The 15,161-nt window shown below is 43.0% G+C and overlaps 1 protein-coding gene across 1 annotated transcript in view; it reads left to right on the forward strand.

Moving 5' to 3' along the window:
* LOC126473781 (solute carrier family 22 member 7-like) overlaps positions 1 to 15,161 on the forward strand; it is a 162,750-nt gene that overhangs the window by 86,236 nt on the left and 61,353 nt on the right. Inside the window, exon 6 of the mRNA XM_050101048.1 lies at positions 13,635 to 13,849. Coding sequence (XP_049957005.1) covers positions 13,635 to 13,849 — 215 coding nt within the window. The remainder of the gene's footprint in view (positions 1 to 13,634; positions 13,850 to 15,161) is intronic.

Raw genomic sequence — 15,161 nt, forward strand, 5'->3', positions numbered from 1 at the left:
GGCATTTACCGGCGTGATGTGCGGCTCATGAGCAGCCCCTCGACCATGAAATCCGAGTTTTCTCACCTCCCGCATAACTGACATAGTGCTTGCAGTGGATCCTGATCCAGTTTGGAATTCCTGTGTAATGGTCTGGATAAATGTCTGCCTATTATACATTACGATCCTTCTGAACTGTCGGCGGTCTCTGTCAGTCAACAGACGAGTCCGCCCTGTACCCTTATGTGCTGTACGCGTCCCTTCACGTTTCCACTTCACTATCACATCAGAAACAGTGGACCTAGGGTTTATTAGCGGAGCGTCCCATTCTGCTCCCTCACGATGTATAATGACTACTGGGTCGCTGATAGGGAGTACCTGGCAGTAGGGGACAGCACAATGCACCTAATATGAAAAACGTATGTTTCTGGCGGCGTCATACTTTTAATCGCATAGTGTAGCAAACGTAACAGAAACATTTCCAACCGAAAACTGCCACGTGGAATTTCACCGCACCCATCTCCAAGCAAAACAGATGAGAAGCGAAGACCCCTGGGAGGAATAAATGTATTCGTAAAACTGGAATTAACGCTAATAACTAAAACTACCAAACAGGAAGATACACTCCAGACAGAAACGTTACACATTACAATAATATCTGCAAACTTCCAACCGAACAACATAGTCATTGATATAAGAGGTGAAATAGGAATAGGCCAGTGATAACGCAGACAAAACATGATAAACCACTCATTATTGCCGGTGACTTGAACTGCAGAATGGATATGAAAAAAATAGTAAAAAAGTTGCAGGAAGAAGATATACAGTGTGTCCAAAAAGACTTTCGCTGATTACATAAATTGATAACTCAGGCTAGAAGTAAGATACAAATATGAAACTTGTGTCGAATTGTTTACAACTACCAAAGTTTTTTTTCTGTTTTAGGTTCGCAGTACGTAAGTAGTGGATGAGGTGCAGTGCCCAAGAAGCCCTGTTAACCAATCAGGAGAAGGCACAGTGTGTCCTGTGGTACCATGAGTCACGGTCGCCAACCACAGTGCAGAGACACTTCCAGACAACATGTGGAAGGAATGTCAAGAGCATTAAGGCTTGGTACGAAGAGTTCAAGAACACAGGATAGGTTGCTGACCTTCCGAGGTCTAGTCGACCAAGAACCTCAGCAGACAGAGTGGAAGCTGTAAGGCAGTCTTTTCTGCGAAGTCCGAAGAAATCGTTGCGCAGAGCCTCACGTGAATTACAGTTGCCAAAAAGTTCTCTCCATGAGATTTTACACAAACGTTTATTGTTTCGTGCATACAAAGTGCAAATCGTTCAGGCCTTGTTGCCTAATGACAGCACACGTCGAAATGACTTGCGGTCGCAGTGCTATAGGTATTGAGGACGATTATGGTTCTCTCAGATGAATTGCCTTTTCCGACTAAGCGACCTTTTTTGTCAGTGGAGTAGTGAATCGCCATAATGTGCGCATTTGGGGTTCACAACCCCCTGGCGAGGTCATGGAGTGCACCAGAGCAGTCCAAATGTGAATGTTTGGTGCGCGCTAATTGCACAATCGAATTATCGGGCCATTCTTCTTCGCTGAGGCTACCGTCACATCTGCAGTTTATCTGGACATGTTTCAACTGTATGCTGTTCCTCAGCTGCTTCCGTATCACCCTAGTGTCTTGTTTCAGCAAGACGGTGCACCGCCTCATTGGGGTTTGGACGCCTGTGCCTATCTCGATATGACCTTTCCTGGGCGATGGATTGGTCGTGATAGGCCAACGGTTTGGCCTCCACGCTCTCCTGACATAACCCCATTAGACTTATTTTTATGGGATTATGTCAAGGACGAGGTCTATCGAACACGTGTACCAGATCTTGAAACCCTGCGGCAACGGATAACCACAGTCGTTGAATCGATCCCTCCAGTGATGTTGGCTAATGTGGGGACGGAAATTGAATATCGCCTAGATGTGCTACGTGCTACCAAGGGTGCCCATGTGGAAGTTTACTGATGTGTGAAAAAACTTTGATAGTTTGTAAACAATTAGACACCAGTTTCATAATTTATCTTACTTCTAGCCGGAGTTATCAATTTATGTAATCAGGGAAAGACTTTTCGGACACCCTGTATTTCCCACAACGGCAAAAGCACAATTGACATTGAATTCATAAGGTGACCAACCACGGAAATAAATACCACTCTGGACTGAAAACCACAGACCAATTCGGAAATGAACTTGTTCTGGAAATAAAAATCCAATGAAAATGGCGAAAAACACAAGAAAAAGAGGAACAGGTATTTTCGAGAACAATAGACATCAGGAAATTGAAAGCAAAGTCAGATGATATAAAACAAATTGAAGTGCTAATAGACAATTCACAACCAGAGGAAGCAACAGTAGCGATAGAAGAACTAGTAAGGCAAGCCTCCAATCTCAGGTGCAAAAGGACGAAAACTCGCTGCGCAGAGAACCCTACGCTCCTCAGGACTTACGTTGAAAAACGAAATATCTATAACAAAACTCTAAAAGAAAAGAAGAAAGAATTCTGGGAAGAGAAGGAAAGTAACTAGGGGAAGAAGCCACAAGAGGCCTATATATTACACTGCGCCCCAGAATACGAGCCGAAACATACTACATCGATATGAAAAAAGTGGGAAAATCATTTCGACAAAATAATGAACAAGGTAGGATTAAAAGGCAGAGAGAGGGCAGACAGGAGACAATTCACAAACAATTACGGAATGGGTCCCACTGGCTACAGAAGAGCTTATGTGTGCCATTAACAGTACCAAGTGGGCCGGCCGGAGTGGCCGAGCGGTTCTAGGCGCTACAGTCTGGAACCGCGCGACCGCTACGGTCACAGGTTCGAATCCTGCCTCGAGCATGTATGTGTGTGATGTCCTTAGGTTAGTTAGGTTTAAGTAGTTCTAAGTTCTAGGGGACTGATGATCTTAGTAGTTAAGTCCCATAGTGCTCAGAGCCAACAGTACCAAGAACAAAATATCTGCAGGAACTGACAGTCTCTACAGCAAATAATGCCAAAATACTAACGCCAGTATAGACAAAACTCTAAAGTAAGTGCATAGAAACAGCTTCCCTTCAAAAACCATTCAATAACGAAAGTGTTATATCAAGGGAAAGGAGACCCCAAGGACGCTAGCAAATACAGGGCGATTTTTTCCACCGAGTACAAACTCTCGGGACTGATCGATGAAGGTATACGGAATAAAAAAGGTCTAATGTACTTACGTCCGGAAATGCGTGGTTTCCATGCTAGAGACCATTTATTCTGTTAAAAATGCCGCGGTATAATAGGCACTGTACCATGCAGCCAGAGTTACAGCATGTGTTGAAAATGTTTTCCATATGCCTCAATTGTTGTTACCATACCATGGGGGTTCTGCATACTATCCCACAGTTGACTGTTATGAAAGATGAAGATACTACTCCACGAAAAGGTGACCTCATCTGTGAATGCAATGGATGACACAAATCCTGGAATTGTGGCTGCCTTGTGAAGAAAACAGTGACAAAACTGCTACCGACCCGATAAATCTGTAGCTAGTAAGCCCTGCGCTCGATGTAAGTGATAATGGTAGTAACAGTTGTCATGGAGAATGTTTCACAAGGTCGTCTGGCTTACTCTGAACTGGCGGGCCAACTGCCTGGTACTGACACGGCGGTCGCATTCCGCTGTGTTAATCACATTTTCCTCCAAGTCTGGTGTCCGAACATTTCGGGCACGTCCTTCATGGTTTCCTGCTTGCTGAAACGACCCAGTCTCAGACAAATGACGAAACACTGTTGCAAACACTGAATGCTGCGGTTTCTGTGGTTGTTGTCGGCGTGTATAGGTCTCCTAATACAACCTTGCTCCCCGTTACCTTTTGCCATTCCCCTTTCCGTAAGTAAACACCATGTCAACAAGCTCCCGATTAGAATGCGAAATCATTGCGATAACACTTTATCACAACCATTACAAGGTGAGTCAGAAAGAGGCGTAAATCGGACACAGTACCAATTACTATGGCAGGAGGGGGCTCTAGGGCATGACGTATGAGGAACAGTACCACACTGTAGGAGTAAATTATGCATACTGTAATTCTGGCTACCTGGTACAGCGAGTATTAGACCGCTGTCTCTGTAACAAAGTATGACTGAATAAATGCTCTCTAGCATGGAAACCAAGCATTTCCGGACATAAGTTTGTTAGACTGGTTTTGTTCCTTATCCTCTCATCGATCAATCCCTAGAGTTTGTACACGGTGGAACAAATCGCCCTCTGCAGACGCATAACACGAGAAGACTTATCTTTCAAGGTATTCAGAAAAATAATAACGGAAATAATAAAAGAAACAATCGGCGAACACCTCCCCGAATACAAATGGCATTCAAGAAAGGAAGATCAATTCAAACCGGAACAGAACTCCAGAACTCCTGCTAAGAGCATATGGGAAGCTCTTGAAGACAGAGAGGATTTTTTGTAGTATTCATAGACTTCAAAAAAGCCCTTTACTTTACAATAAAAAAGTTAGTGACAAAAAACGAGAGAAAATCTTAAATGAAATAAACGTATGGCCATGAATCATAAGCGCGATACAGCGATGGAAAGAAATAAGGATCTCACACAGCCTCTCTCTATCAGAGCCGTTATTCCAATCAAACAGGTTACTTCAGGGAGACCCACTGGGTCTTTTGTTATTTATCGTTGCAGCGGAAGAAATTTTAGAATACCTCCCTCCAATGGAAGGCGTTATCTCAAACGAATTTGCAGACTATATTGTAATAGGCTTCATACCAGAGAGAAAATTGAAACTCGCACCAGACTTCAAGTACTTAGGGATCACGATACAAGCTAGTGCAAAATGTTTCACAAAACATGTAAAAGAGAAAGCAGCGCAAACAATAATGGCTATCAGTGAAATAGATCACATTAGATCCCTCTGCCAACAAACAACAATGGCACTATTCAGAGCCAAAATCTCCCCAATACTGACATACAACATAGAAATCATCGGACCACATCTCACAGTGAAAAACCTAACGACACTATAAGCAGTAAAGGTGACCTATACGAAGAAAGCAATTGGTGTCTCCAAAACAACACGATTCAGACTTGTATACCTGTTGGCAACGGAATCCTTCCTCATTGAAGACCTGCGAACAAACCCGATGCTACTCAACACCAGCGCTTCGGAAAGTCTATTAAAAACATGGAAGGAAGTAAGGGAAGACGTACCTCCAGAATTTTACAGCACAGGCGCCATGATTGAGAAAACGTGGGCTAAGGAAAACTTCGAGATGAGATATGTGATTACCAGAATGGCAGTTCGTGGTTTCCACCACCTTATTTGCAACGAGCCGTCATATCATGAGCCAAACTGCAATGTGTAAATGTCAATTATGTCATAGAATATGCAGATGTTACCATATAGAACTCTGTACCAAAAGGAAACGGTCGATGAGTGACTATACAAACCACAATACGTAAAATTTCTAGTTTCATGTTTTATTATAATGGTACTCTGAACTTGTATTGCTATTTACCTGCAATAAACTTATTATTATTAGAATTAAGGTGTCCATGTCCTTTTTGTGATACTGAAATGCGTAGCTCATGTATTATGGAACATACTCACGTGTTCCTTTTTTGTTATCTAAACCATGTGTTCTTTAAAAAAAGGCACTTGTCTCCTAGAAACAATTACAATAATTGTTTTGGGAACACATAAATCTGCTCTTTGACTTATAATCATACTCTTCTAGGAAAGACAGTACAGCTCGTCATTAAAAGACAATAAACAAAAAAGCCTTTAAAATAATTATCTGGTTATCAGAATATAATAAGGCTTCGATAAACAAATACTTTCTGAAAACGGAGCTAATCCCTTCTTAGAAGATAGTTAAATTCATTTTGAACAACAATGAAATGCTATGAAAATACTGAAAGTCATTTTGATAATTATAAAGTGTAAAGTGTTGCCGCTATTACGTGTTGCTGCACTGCTGGGAAAAAGTTTTGGAAATTCAATTGGTTCCAACTGTCAAATTTATCTTGTATGCTGCATTACTGGTGGTGAAGATAGTCTCGCCAACCTATAAACTCTGACTTTGAACGAAAGTAACTAATGTCCAGTGAACAGGTAGGAAGGTTATTTTTTGATGCCAGGTAGAAAGACCAGCATGGAGTGAACGTATTTTCCACAGAAGCCGTCCTGGTGGTACCCCAATTTTCTCCGAGTCCAACCCAGTATCTGGTTCTGATTTCTGCAAGTGAAGATGTTGGTCATGGAGGCTGTTACTTGACATGAGTCGCAATAAGGCAAGTCAGCCAAGAGCAATCGGAAAGGCTTTCCTTTAATTGTGGAGTTGCTAGTTAGTGTGTACCAGTCGCTACGCGCATTGGACGGAAGTGTTCCATAGCGAATATTCTTCCAGATTGTTTCCTAAACTTGTGATGGTTGTTCTATTGTGGTGCAGGAGCAGTTTTCAGTGCCTGCAGTAGTATCTCCAGGGTTTCATGCCATAAATAAGTCCTTTAGAAACAATATTCCCAGCGTGTTGGTTCAAATGGCTCTGAGCACTATGGGACTTAACTTCTGAGGTGATCAGTCCCCTAGAACTTAGAACTACTTAAACCTAACTAACCTAAGGACATCACACACATCCATACCCGAGGCAGGATTCGAACCTGCGACCGTAGCGGTCGCACGGTTCCAGACTGTAGCGCCTAGAACCGCTCCCCAGCGTGTTCCCCTTTAATTGTTGTGACATGTCCAAGTGTGCCTGTTGGCGGATTAGTTCCGAATCCTGTCTCGGGCATGGACGTGTGGTGTCTTTAGGTTAGTTAGGTTTAAATAGTTCTAGGTTCTAGGGGACTGATGACCTCATAAGTTAAGTCCCATATTCCTCAGAGCCATTTGAACCATTTTTTTTATTAGTTCCGACATTGTAAGTAATTGTTCTGGAATGGATAATGTCTCCGTTCTGAGTGCGTATGCATGATGCAGGTAAATGGACTGCCTATTTTGTTTATGACTGCCAAGATCTAAACTTCCACTGTTCGAGCGAGAGGCAGTTACAATGAAGGGTACTTTGAAAATGTGGTCCCCACATATATTTCAGCCCCAAGATGCTAGTAAGCTTACGATATGCTCCAGTTGAGAATGAATCATATGCAAGTAATGTAGTTTTGGCAATTCACAGCAATTGGCGTGAAGTCTATAGATGAGATACAAAAAAATGCAAAGACCTGTATCACATATTTTATTGTTTTTAAAGATTTCCTTGTGTTTGAAGATTTAAAACTTCTATAATAGCCTTTTACATGTACGAGGGTCGTTCATTAAGTAATGTCCCACACTTTTTTTAAAAAAAAAGCCATTAACATACATTCACAAACGTCCTTCTTGGTGTTTCACGTTTCATGTTTGTTCTGTGCGCCGGCGAAGGTTCGAACCGTTGTGACAGGTGGCAGAACCGTAGTACAGCGTCAAAATGGCGTCTGCATACGACTCACGTTACAAACAACATGCTATTATTGAATTCTTGTGAGCAGAAAAAGAAACCGTGGTAAATATCCATAAACGTTTATGTGCAGTGTACGGCGATGTTGCAGTTGATAGGAGTACAGTGGGGCGAATGATAAAAAAAGTCACAGCCTCAGGAAATGTAGAAACAGACCTCCATGATCAGCCCGCTCGGGACGTCCTGTCACAGCCACTGCTCCAGACATGCTGAAGCGTGCGGATGCCATTATTCGTGCCGGCCGACGCATCATAACTCGACAATTGGCTCTACAGTTGTCGATCAGCATTGGAAGTGAGTCTGCAATGATCGAGGCTCTCGGATATTCAAAGAGGTGCTCACGATGGGTTCCACGAATGCTCACAGCGAACCACAAGATTCAAAGAAAAGTCGTTTCATATGAATTTTTGGAGCGTTTTGAGACCGATGGAGAGTCCTTTCTCTCACGGATCGCTAGGGAGGACGAAATCTGGGTGCTCCACTTTGCACCGTAAACGAAAAGACTCCAGTGGAGTGAGTCCTCACCCAAAACAAAAGAAGAAATTAAAGACAACCCCCTCGGCCGGAAAAGTCATGGTGACAGTCCTCTGGGATTGTGATGGCGTCATTCTCGTGGATGTGATGCTAAGAGGGTCAACCATCAATTCAGAGGCGTACGTGAATTAATAAACTCAAGAACCGTTTCCGACGTTTCCGATCGGACAAGAATCCAGCAGAAATCTTGTTCCATCGCAATAATGCACGTCCACACCTAAGTCTGAGAACCCGCGAACACATCACCAAATTGTATTGGACATCATTGCCTCATCCACCCTACAGTCCAGACCTGGCTCCCTCGGACTTCCATCTCTTTGGCCCGCTTAAAAATTCTCTACGGGGAACACACTTTGAAGATGATGAGTGTGTCAGTCATGCACTGAAAACATGGCTACGCCCACACGGCAAGAGCTTTTACCTGCATGGAATACATGCTCTTCCACAACGTTGGCGTACGACCATAGAACGTGACGGAGACTACATAGAAAAATAGGATATGGACAATACATGTTGATGTATATTTTCACCAAATTCTGACTCTTAACAATAAATATGTGTTGAGCAAAAAAATTTGGGGCATTACTTATTGAACGTTCCTCGTAATTACATCGACGAGGTGACTTCAGATAATATTTTACTCATTATTACAGCAGGCTAAGTAATTTTTATTGAATGTTACAGTACACAATGACACAGATACATGACACTGTATAGTAAATCTCTGTTTAGAACGATCGGAACAGTCTACCAGTCGTTCAATTCTCCAATGATAAAATCCGTTCCTTGATCACGGACGCCGGCCAATGTAGTCGACCGGTTCTAGGCGCTTTAGTCCGGAACCACGCTGCTGCTACTGTCGCAGGTTCGAATCCTGCTTCGTGCATGGATGTTTGTGATGTCCTTAGGTTAGGTAGGTTTAAGTAGTTCTAGGTCTAGGGGCTGATGACTTCAGACGTTAAGTCCCATAGTGCTTAGAGCCATTTCAACCATTTGATCACGGAGCCATTTGAGAACACATCTGTGAACGTCCTCATCATTGGCAAAGCTCTTTCCCCCAGATGTTCTTTCAGCTTATCAAAAAGATGGAAATCACATGGTGCAAGATCTGGACTGTACGGCGAATCAGCTTCACCCACTTCCGTGCAGCCCTGGTCAACATCCTGATAGCATTTCAATATGGATGGAAGCGACTGGACCATATACTAACAGAATCGCACTGTGAATCTGTGCAATTTAGGTGTTCTGTCGGCAAGAATCGTACTCTCCAGCGTACTTCAACTCTGGAGTACGTTTCCAGTTGCCGCACCTTTTGAATCGTACTTCCGTAATACAGCAGAACAGTCACTGCAACAAACCTGGAACAGACGAGACTCTCTTCTGACAGTGTGCCACTCTTATAGAGTAATAGTCTTAGTGAGATACGACGTGTGTAACTTACTTTCTGAAGTCCCTACATATTGCATGTAGAAGATTCTGGTGGAAATAAAAAATTGTAATACTAACTCGAGTCCTCGCACTGTGAGATTCATCTGCATATCTCCAATTTGTTCTTGATTTCTCCTCCTACCCCCTTACCTAAGACTTTACCTGCCTCATCAGGCTAATTTACATACAATCCTACCTCACTTCAACAGTTTCTCTAACTTCCGTTTAGTCACTTGTTACCCTCAATATACTGTGACATTTATTCTCACCTCCCACACAGCTCCAGAATTTACAGCCTTTGTTTCAATTAGTCTCGCCTTACAGAAACGACCTTCACTACACTAGACTCATTAGCAGATTATTGCCTTTCTCTTTTGTTGTATTGGTTCAGTGCTTCATAAATTTGATTCAGAATCTTCACTGTAAAATCTTTTACGATTATCTAAGAGTTTAAAAATTCCTTTTACGAATTCTTTTTCCTTTCTCAGTATTTTGTTTATGGTGCTGAGTGTTTTTATTTATTTTCAAATATTCCCAGTGTCAAGTTTACAATTTATAGACCTCATTATGATTTTAAAAAGTTAATTTGTATATCAGTTTTGGAATCTAAAGTTTGCAAATATTTAATGCGACGTTACAGCAATAACATGTTTTCTAGTTGCTTGGTTTTGTAGCGTGCTGTATCTTTGGTTATCATACGCTCGCCACTATTTATTAAATCATCAAAATTTCTTTACGTCACTGTCCATTTTTACCTGATGCAATCGTTTCCTTCTATACAAATTCTTTCATCTCTCAAATGTGATTTGTAATTCTGTCTTCTATTCCATGCTGAATGCTAATTCCATCTGGTTTCCCTTCTCTGCTGTCTAGTATTCTTCCACTTCCTTCTCTGTAATGATTCAAAAACGTATCGGTCCCTTTAAAGAATGTTCGATCTTTCACTTTGTTTTTATTTTCTAAATGTCTGTGCAACTCTGACATTGGAAATTAACTAGAAAGCTAAGTTGAAAGTTTTTTTTTTTTTCTGGATAGTTTCGCTAAGAAATGTCGAACAATCGCTAATGAAAGTCCTGTCGGTATGATTACCATGTATAGCAGTTTAGTGAAAAGGCGTCATTTGCTTCAGTTGCAACTCACTAATTAATAATCGCTCTTTTTATTCTTTTCGCACATTGTTTACGCTTAACTTCTGTGAAATGCTGGTACATTAATAACCAGCCAGACCGCAAGAATGTTGCACGTTAGCATGCAAACCTATGCGCATTGTGCTGTGCAGATGCCGGATGTGAGTTTGTGCGTAGAGTTACATGCCTGTTACACTTGGTCGGCCAATATAGGGATTGGTTGTGGATGACGTTGGAGTTATCGTTCGAGGATGTCCCATATGCTTTCGATTTGAGAGAGACGTGATGATCGAGCAGGCCAAGGCAACAGGTAGACACTGTGTAGAGCATGTTGAGTTACAAATAGATACGTGGGCGATTGTTGCCCTGTTGGAAAGCACCCCCTGGGATGCTGCTCATGAATGGCAGCACAACAGATTCAGCCAGTAGATTGAATTTCAAATCAGCAGTCCGGTTGCGTGGATAATCAAGAGAGTGCTCCTGCTGGCATACGAAATCGCAACTTAGACTATAAACCCAGGAGAAGGTCAGTCTGTCTATCACGATGACAGATTGGTTTCAGGGCCTCAATTGGCCTCCTATTCAAACACGGCCATCACTGTCACCGACATAGAAGCACCTTTCATTAGGAAACACAAACACTGAGCTCTCTTTTCACACCAATGAAGTCGCAAATGGCGGTGGTTTGGAGGTAGTGGAATGCACGCCACGGCGAGACTGTCTCGGAACTGTCTTCATAGTAAGCGATTTGTAACAGTTCGTTGTGTCATTGTGGTGCCAACTGCTGCTCAAATCGCTGCTGCAATTGCAGTATGATGCAACAGCCATATGCGGAACACGATGGCTCTTCCTGGTGGTAATGCCACGTGGCTGTCAGTAGCTCTGTCTTCTTGCGATCGTACAGCCCCGTGACCACTGCTGCCAGCAATCATCTACAGTGGCTGTAGATCCTGCCCAGTCTTTCTGCAATATCGCACAAAAAACAACATCCACATTCTCGTAGCCCTATTACACGACCCCGTTCAAACTCAGTGAGGTATTGATAATGGTATCTTTGTCGCCTTAAAGGCATTCGTGATTACCATCAACTCACCACATCCAATCTTAAAGGTAACTGGCACTCACGGCCATTGCAGTGTACCGGGTGTTCAAAAAGTCAGTATAAATTTGAAAACTGAATAAATCACGGAATAATGTAGATAGAGAGGTACAAACTGACACACATGCTTGAAATGACATGGGGTTTTATTAGAACCAAAAAAATACAAAAGTTCAAAAAATATCCGACAGATATCTGATCAGAATAGCAATAATTAGCATAACAAAGTAAGACAAAGCAAAGATGATGTTCTTTACAGGAAATGCTCAATATGTCGACCATCATTCCTCAACAATAGCTGTAGTCGAGGAATAATGTTGTGAACAGCACTGTAAAGCATGTCCGGAGTTATGGTGAGGCATTGGCGTCGGATGTTGTCTTTCAGCATCCCTAGAGATGTCGGTCGATCACGATACACTTGCGACTTTAGGTAACCACAAAGCCAATAATTGCACGAACTGAGGTCTGAATACCTGGGAGGCCAAGCATGACGAAAGTGGCGGCTGAGCACACGATCATCACCAAACGACGCGCGCAAGAGATCTAGCAACTTGGGGTGGAGCGAAATCCTGCATAAACGTACATTCCAGTAAGTTTTTACCAGCCAGGCTGGGGATGATGCGATTCTGTAACATATCGGGGTACCTCTCACTCGTCACGGTAGCAGTTACAAAACCAGAATCACGAATTTCCTCGAAGAAACAAGGCCAGATAACGGTAGATGTGGTAAATCCAACCCATACCGTGACTTTCTCGCCGTGCAATGGAGTTTCCACGACAGTTCTAGGATTTTCGGTAGCCCAAATTCTGCAGCTGTGGGCGTTGACAGACCCCGGAGCGTGAAATGAGCTTCGTCGGTCCACAACACGTTACTCAACCAATCGTCTCCGCCATCTTTTGAAACGCCCACACCGCAAATGCTCTCCGCTTCATTAAATCGCCAGGTAACAGTTCATGATGTCGATGAATTTTGTACGGATAGCATCGGAGGGTACGCCTAAGTGTCAACCAAACAGTAGTGTATGGAATGCTGGTGCGACGTGCGACTGCACGAGCGCTGATTTCCCCGTGCATAGACGAACCCGCTACAGTCTCCATTTCTTACTGAACTGTCTCGGCAGCATTACACCTTGTGCTCGGTCGGCCACTAAAGGGGTCTATCGTCTAAACGTCTAAACAACCCGTGGCTTCGAACTTCGAAATGTTTCTCGTCACAGCTGCATTTGTCAAAGGACCTTTACCCGTTCGAATCCCCTTCCTATGGTGATAGGATCGTAACGCTGAACTAGCACATTCCCCATTCTGATAATACAGCTTCACTGAAAGCACCTTTTCAGGTAACATCAACATGCTTCGACGGTTGGCGCATCTGATTCTCTCTCTCATTACAGCTCCTTTTATACACGATTGTCATGCGCAGTCACTGACGTTTTGCTGTCCAGCGCCATCTGTCGGACATTTTGTGAACTTTTTTTTTTTTTTGTTCTAATAAAACCCTATGTCATTCCAAGCATGTGTGTCAGCTTTTACCTCTCTATCTGCATTATTCCATGGTTTATTAAGTTTTCAAATTTATACTGACTTTTTGATCACCCGGTATATTTAAGGCAAACCTCATTTGCATCCTCATATTGGCGCTGCTGGGACCACTCCTATGCGACTGGTGCAAAGTTGGAATAGACATCATCTTGCACGTGTAAAAACAAGCCTACCAACTTGAGTTTATGTCGCACAACCCCTTCTTGGTGTTGCTATTTTTTCCGTCAGCGCAGAAAATCCGTCATTAGTGAAAATCTGAAAAGCTGTCTCGATTAATTATATACTACGTTTCTCCGTTACTTGTATACATAGTCCTCTATAGGAATTAAATACTGTTTTCTTTATATCGTTCATAGACGTATGAGAATACGAAACTGCGCTGTGTGTCTACAGGTGCATAGCATGGGTGACGATGTTTTCGCTGGTGCTGAGCGTGGGCACCATCAGCGTGAACCCGCTGGTGACGGTGTCTGCGCAGTGCGGCGCGCAGGTGGCGTCGTTGCTGCTGGTGCACTACTGCGGCACCCGCTTCGGCCGCCGCTGGTCCGGCGTCGGCTGCCTGGCGCTGGTCGGCCTCCTAGGAGTACTCGGCGTTGTGCTGCTCACAGGTAAAGAGCCGCGGGGGCGCCCAAGGCACACCCGCTCTCGTCTGTTGCAGCTGCCTCAGTTGCTATACACTGGAAACCTCACACGTTCCACACTCAAATGCACCCTTCAGTATTGGGACTTTATGTTATTGTGGTCTTCAGTCCTGAGACTGGTTTGATACAGCTCCCCATTCTACTCTATCCTGTGCAAGCCTTGTCATCTCCCAGTACCTACTGCAACCTACATCCTTCTGAATCTGCTTAGTGTATTCATCTCTTGGTCTCCCTCTACGATTTTTACCCTCCACGCTGCCCTCCAATAGTAAATTGGTGATCCTTGATGACTCAGAACATGTCCTACCAACCGATCCCTTCTTCTAGTCAAGTTGAGCCACAAACTCCTCTTCTCCCCAATTCTATTCAATACGTCCTCATTAGTTATGTGATCTACCCATCTAATCTTCAGCATTCTTCTGTGACACCACATTTCGAAAGCTTCTATTCTCTTCTTGTCTAAACTATTTATCGTCCACGTTTCACTTCCATACATGGCTACACTCCATACTAATACTTTCAGAAACGATTTCCTGACACTTAAATCTATACTCAATGTTAACAAATTTCTCTTCTTCAGAAACGCTTTCCTTGCCATTGCCAGTCTACATTTTATATCATCTCTACTTCGACCATCATCAGTTATTTTGCTCCCCAAATAGCAAAACCCCTTTACTACTTCAAGTGTGTCATTTTCTATCTGATTCCCTCAGCATCACACGACTTAATTCGACTATATTCCATTATCCTCGTTTTGCTTTTGTTGATGTTCATCTTATATCCTCCTTTCAAGACAGTATCCATTCCGTTCAACTGCTCTTCCAAGTCATTTCCTGTCTCTGGCAGAATTACAATATCATCGGCCAACCTCAAAGTTTTTATTTCTTCTGGGTGGATTTTCATTCCTACTCCAAATTTTTCTTTTGTTTCCTTCACTACTTGCTCAATATACAGATTGTATAACATCGGGGATAGGCTACAACCCTGTCTCACTCCATTCCCAACCACTGCTTCCCTTTCATGTCCCTCGACTCTTATAACTGCCATCTGTTTTCTGTACAAATTGTAAATAGTCTTTCGTTCCCCGTATTTGACCCCTGCCATCTTCAGAATTTGAAGGAGAGTATTCCAGTCAACATTGTCAAAAGCTTTCTCTAATTCTACAAATGCTAGAAACGTAGGTTTGCCTTTCCTTAATCTAGCTTCTAAGATAAGTTGTAGGGTCACTATTGCCTCACTTGTTCCGCTATTTCTACGGAAACCAAACTCATCTTCCCCA

The sequence above is a fragment of the Schistocerca serialis genome, chromosome 4, assembly GCF_023864345.2.
Source record: "Schistocerca serialis cubense isolate TAMUIC-IGC-003099 chromosome 4, iqSchSeri2.2, whole genome shotgun sequence".
NCBI classification, from domain to species: Eukaryota; Metazoa; Arthropoda; class Insecta; order Orthoptera; family Acrididae; genus Schistocerca; species Schistocerca serialis.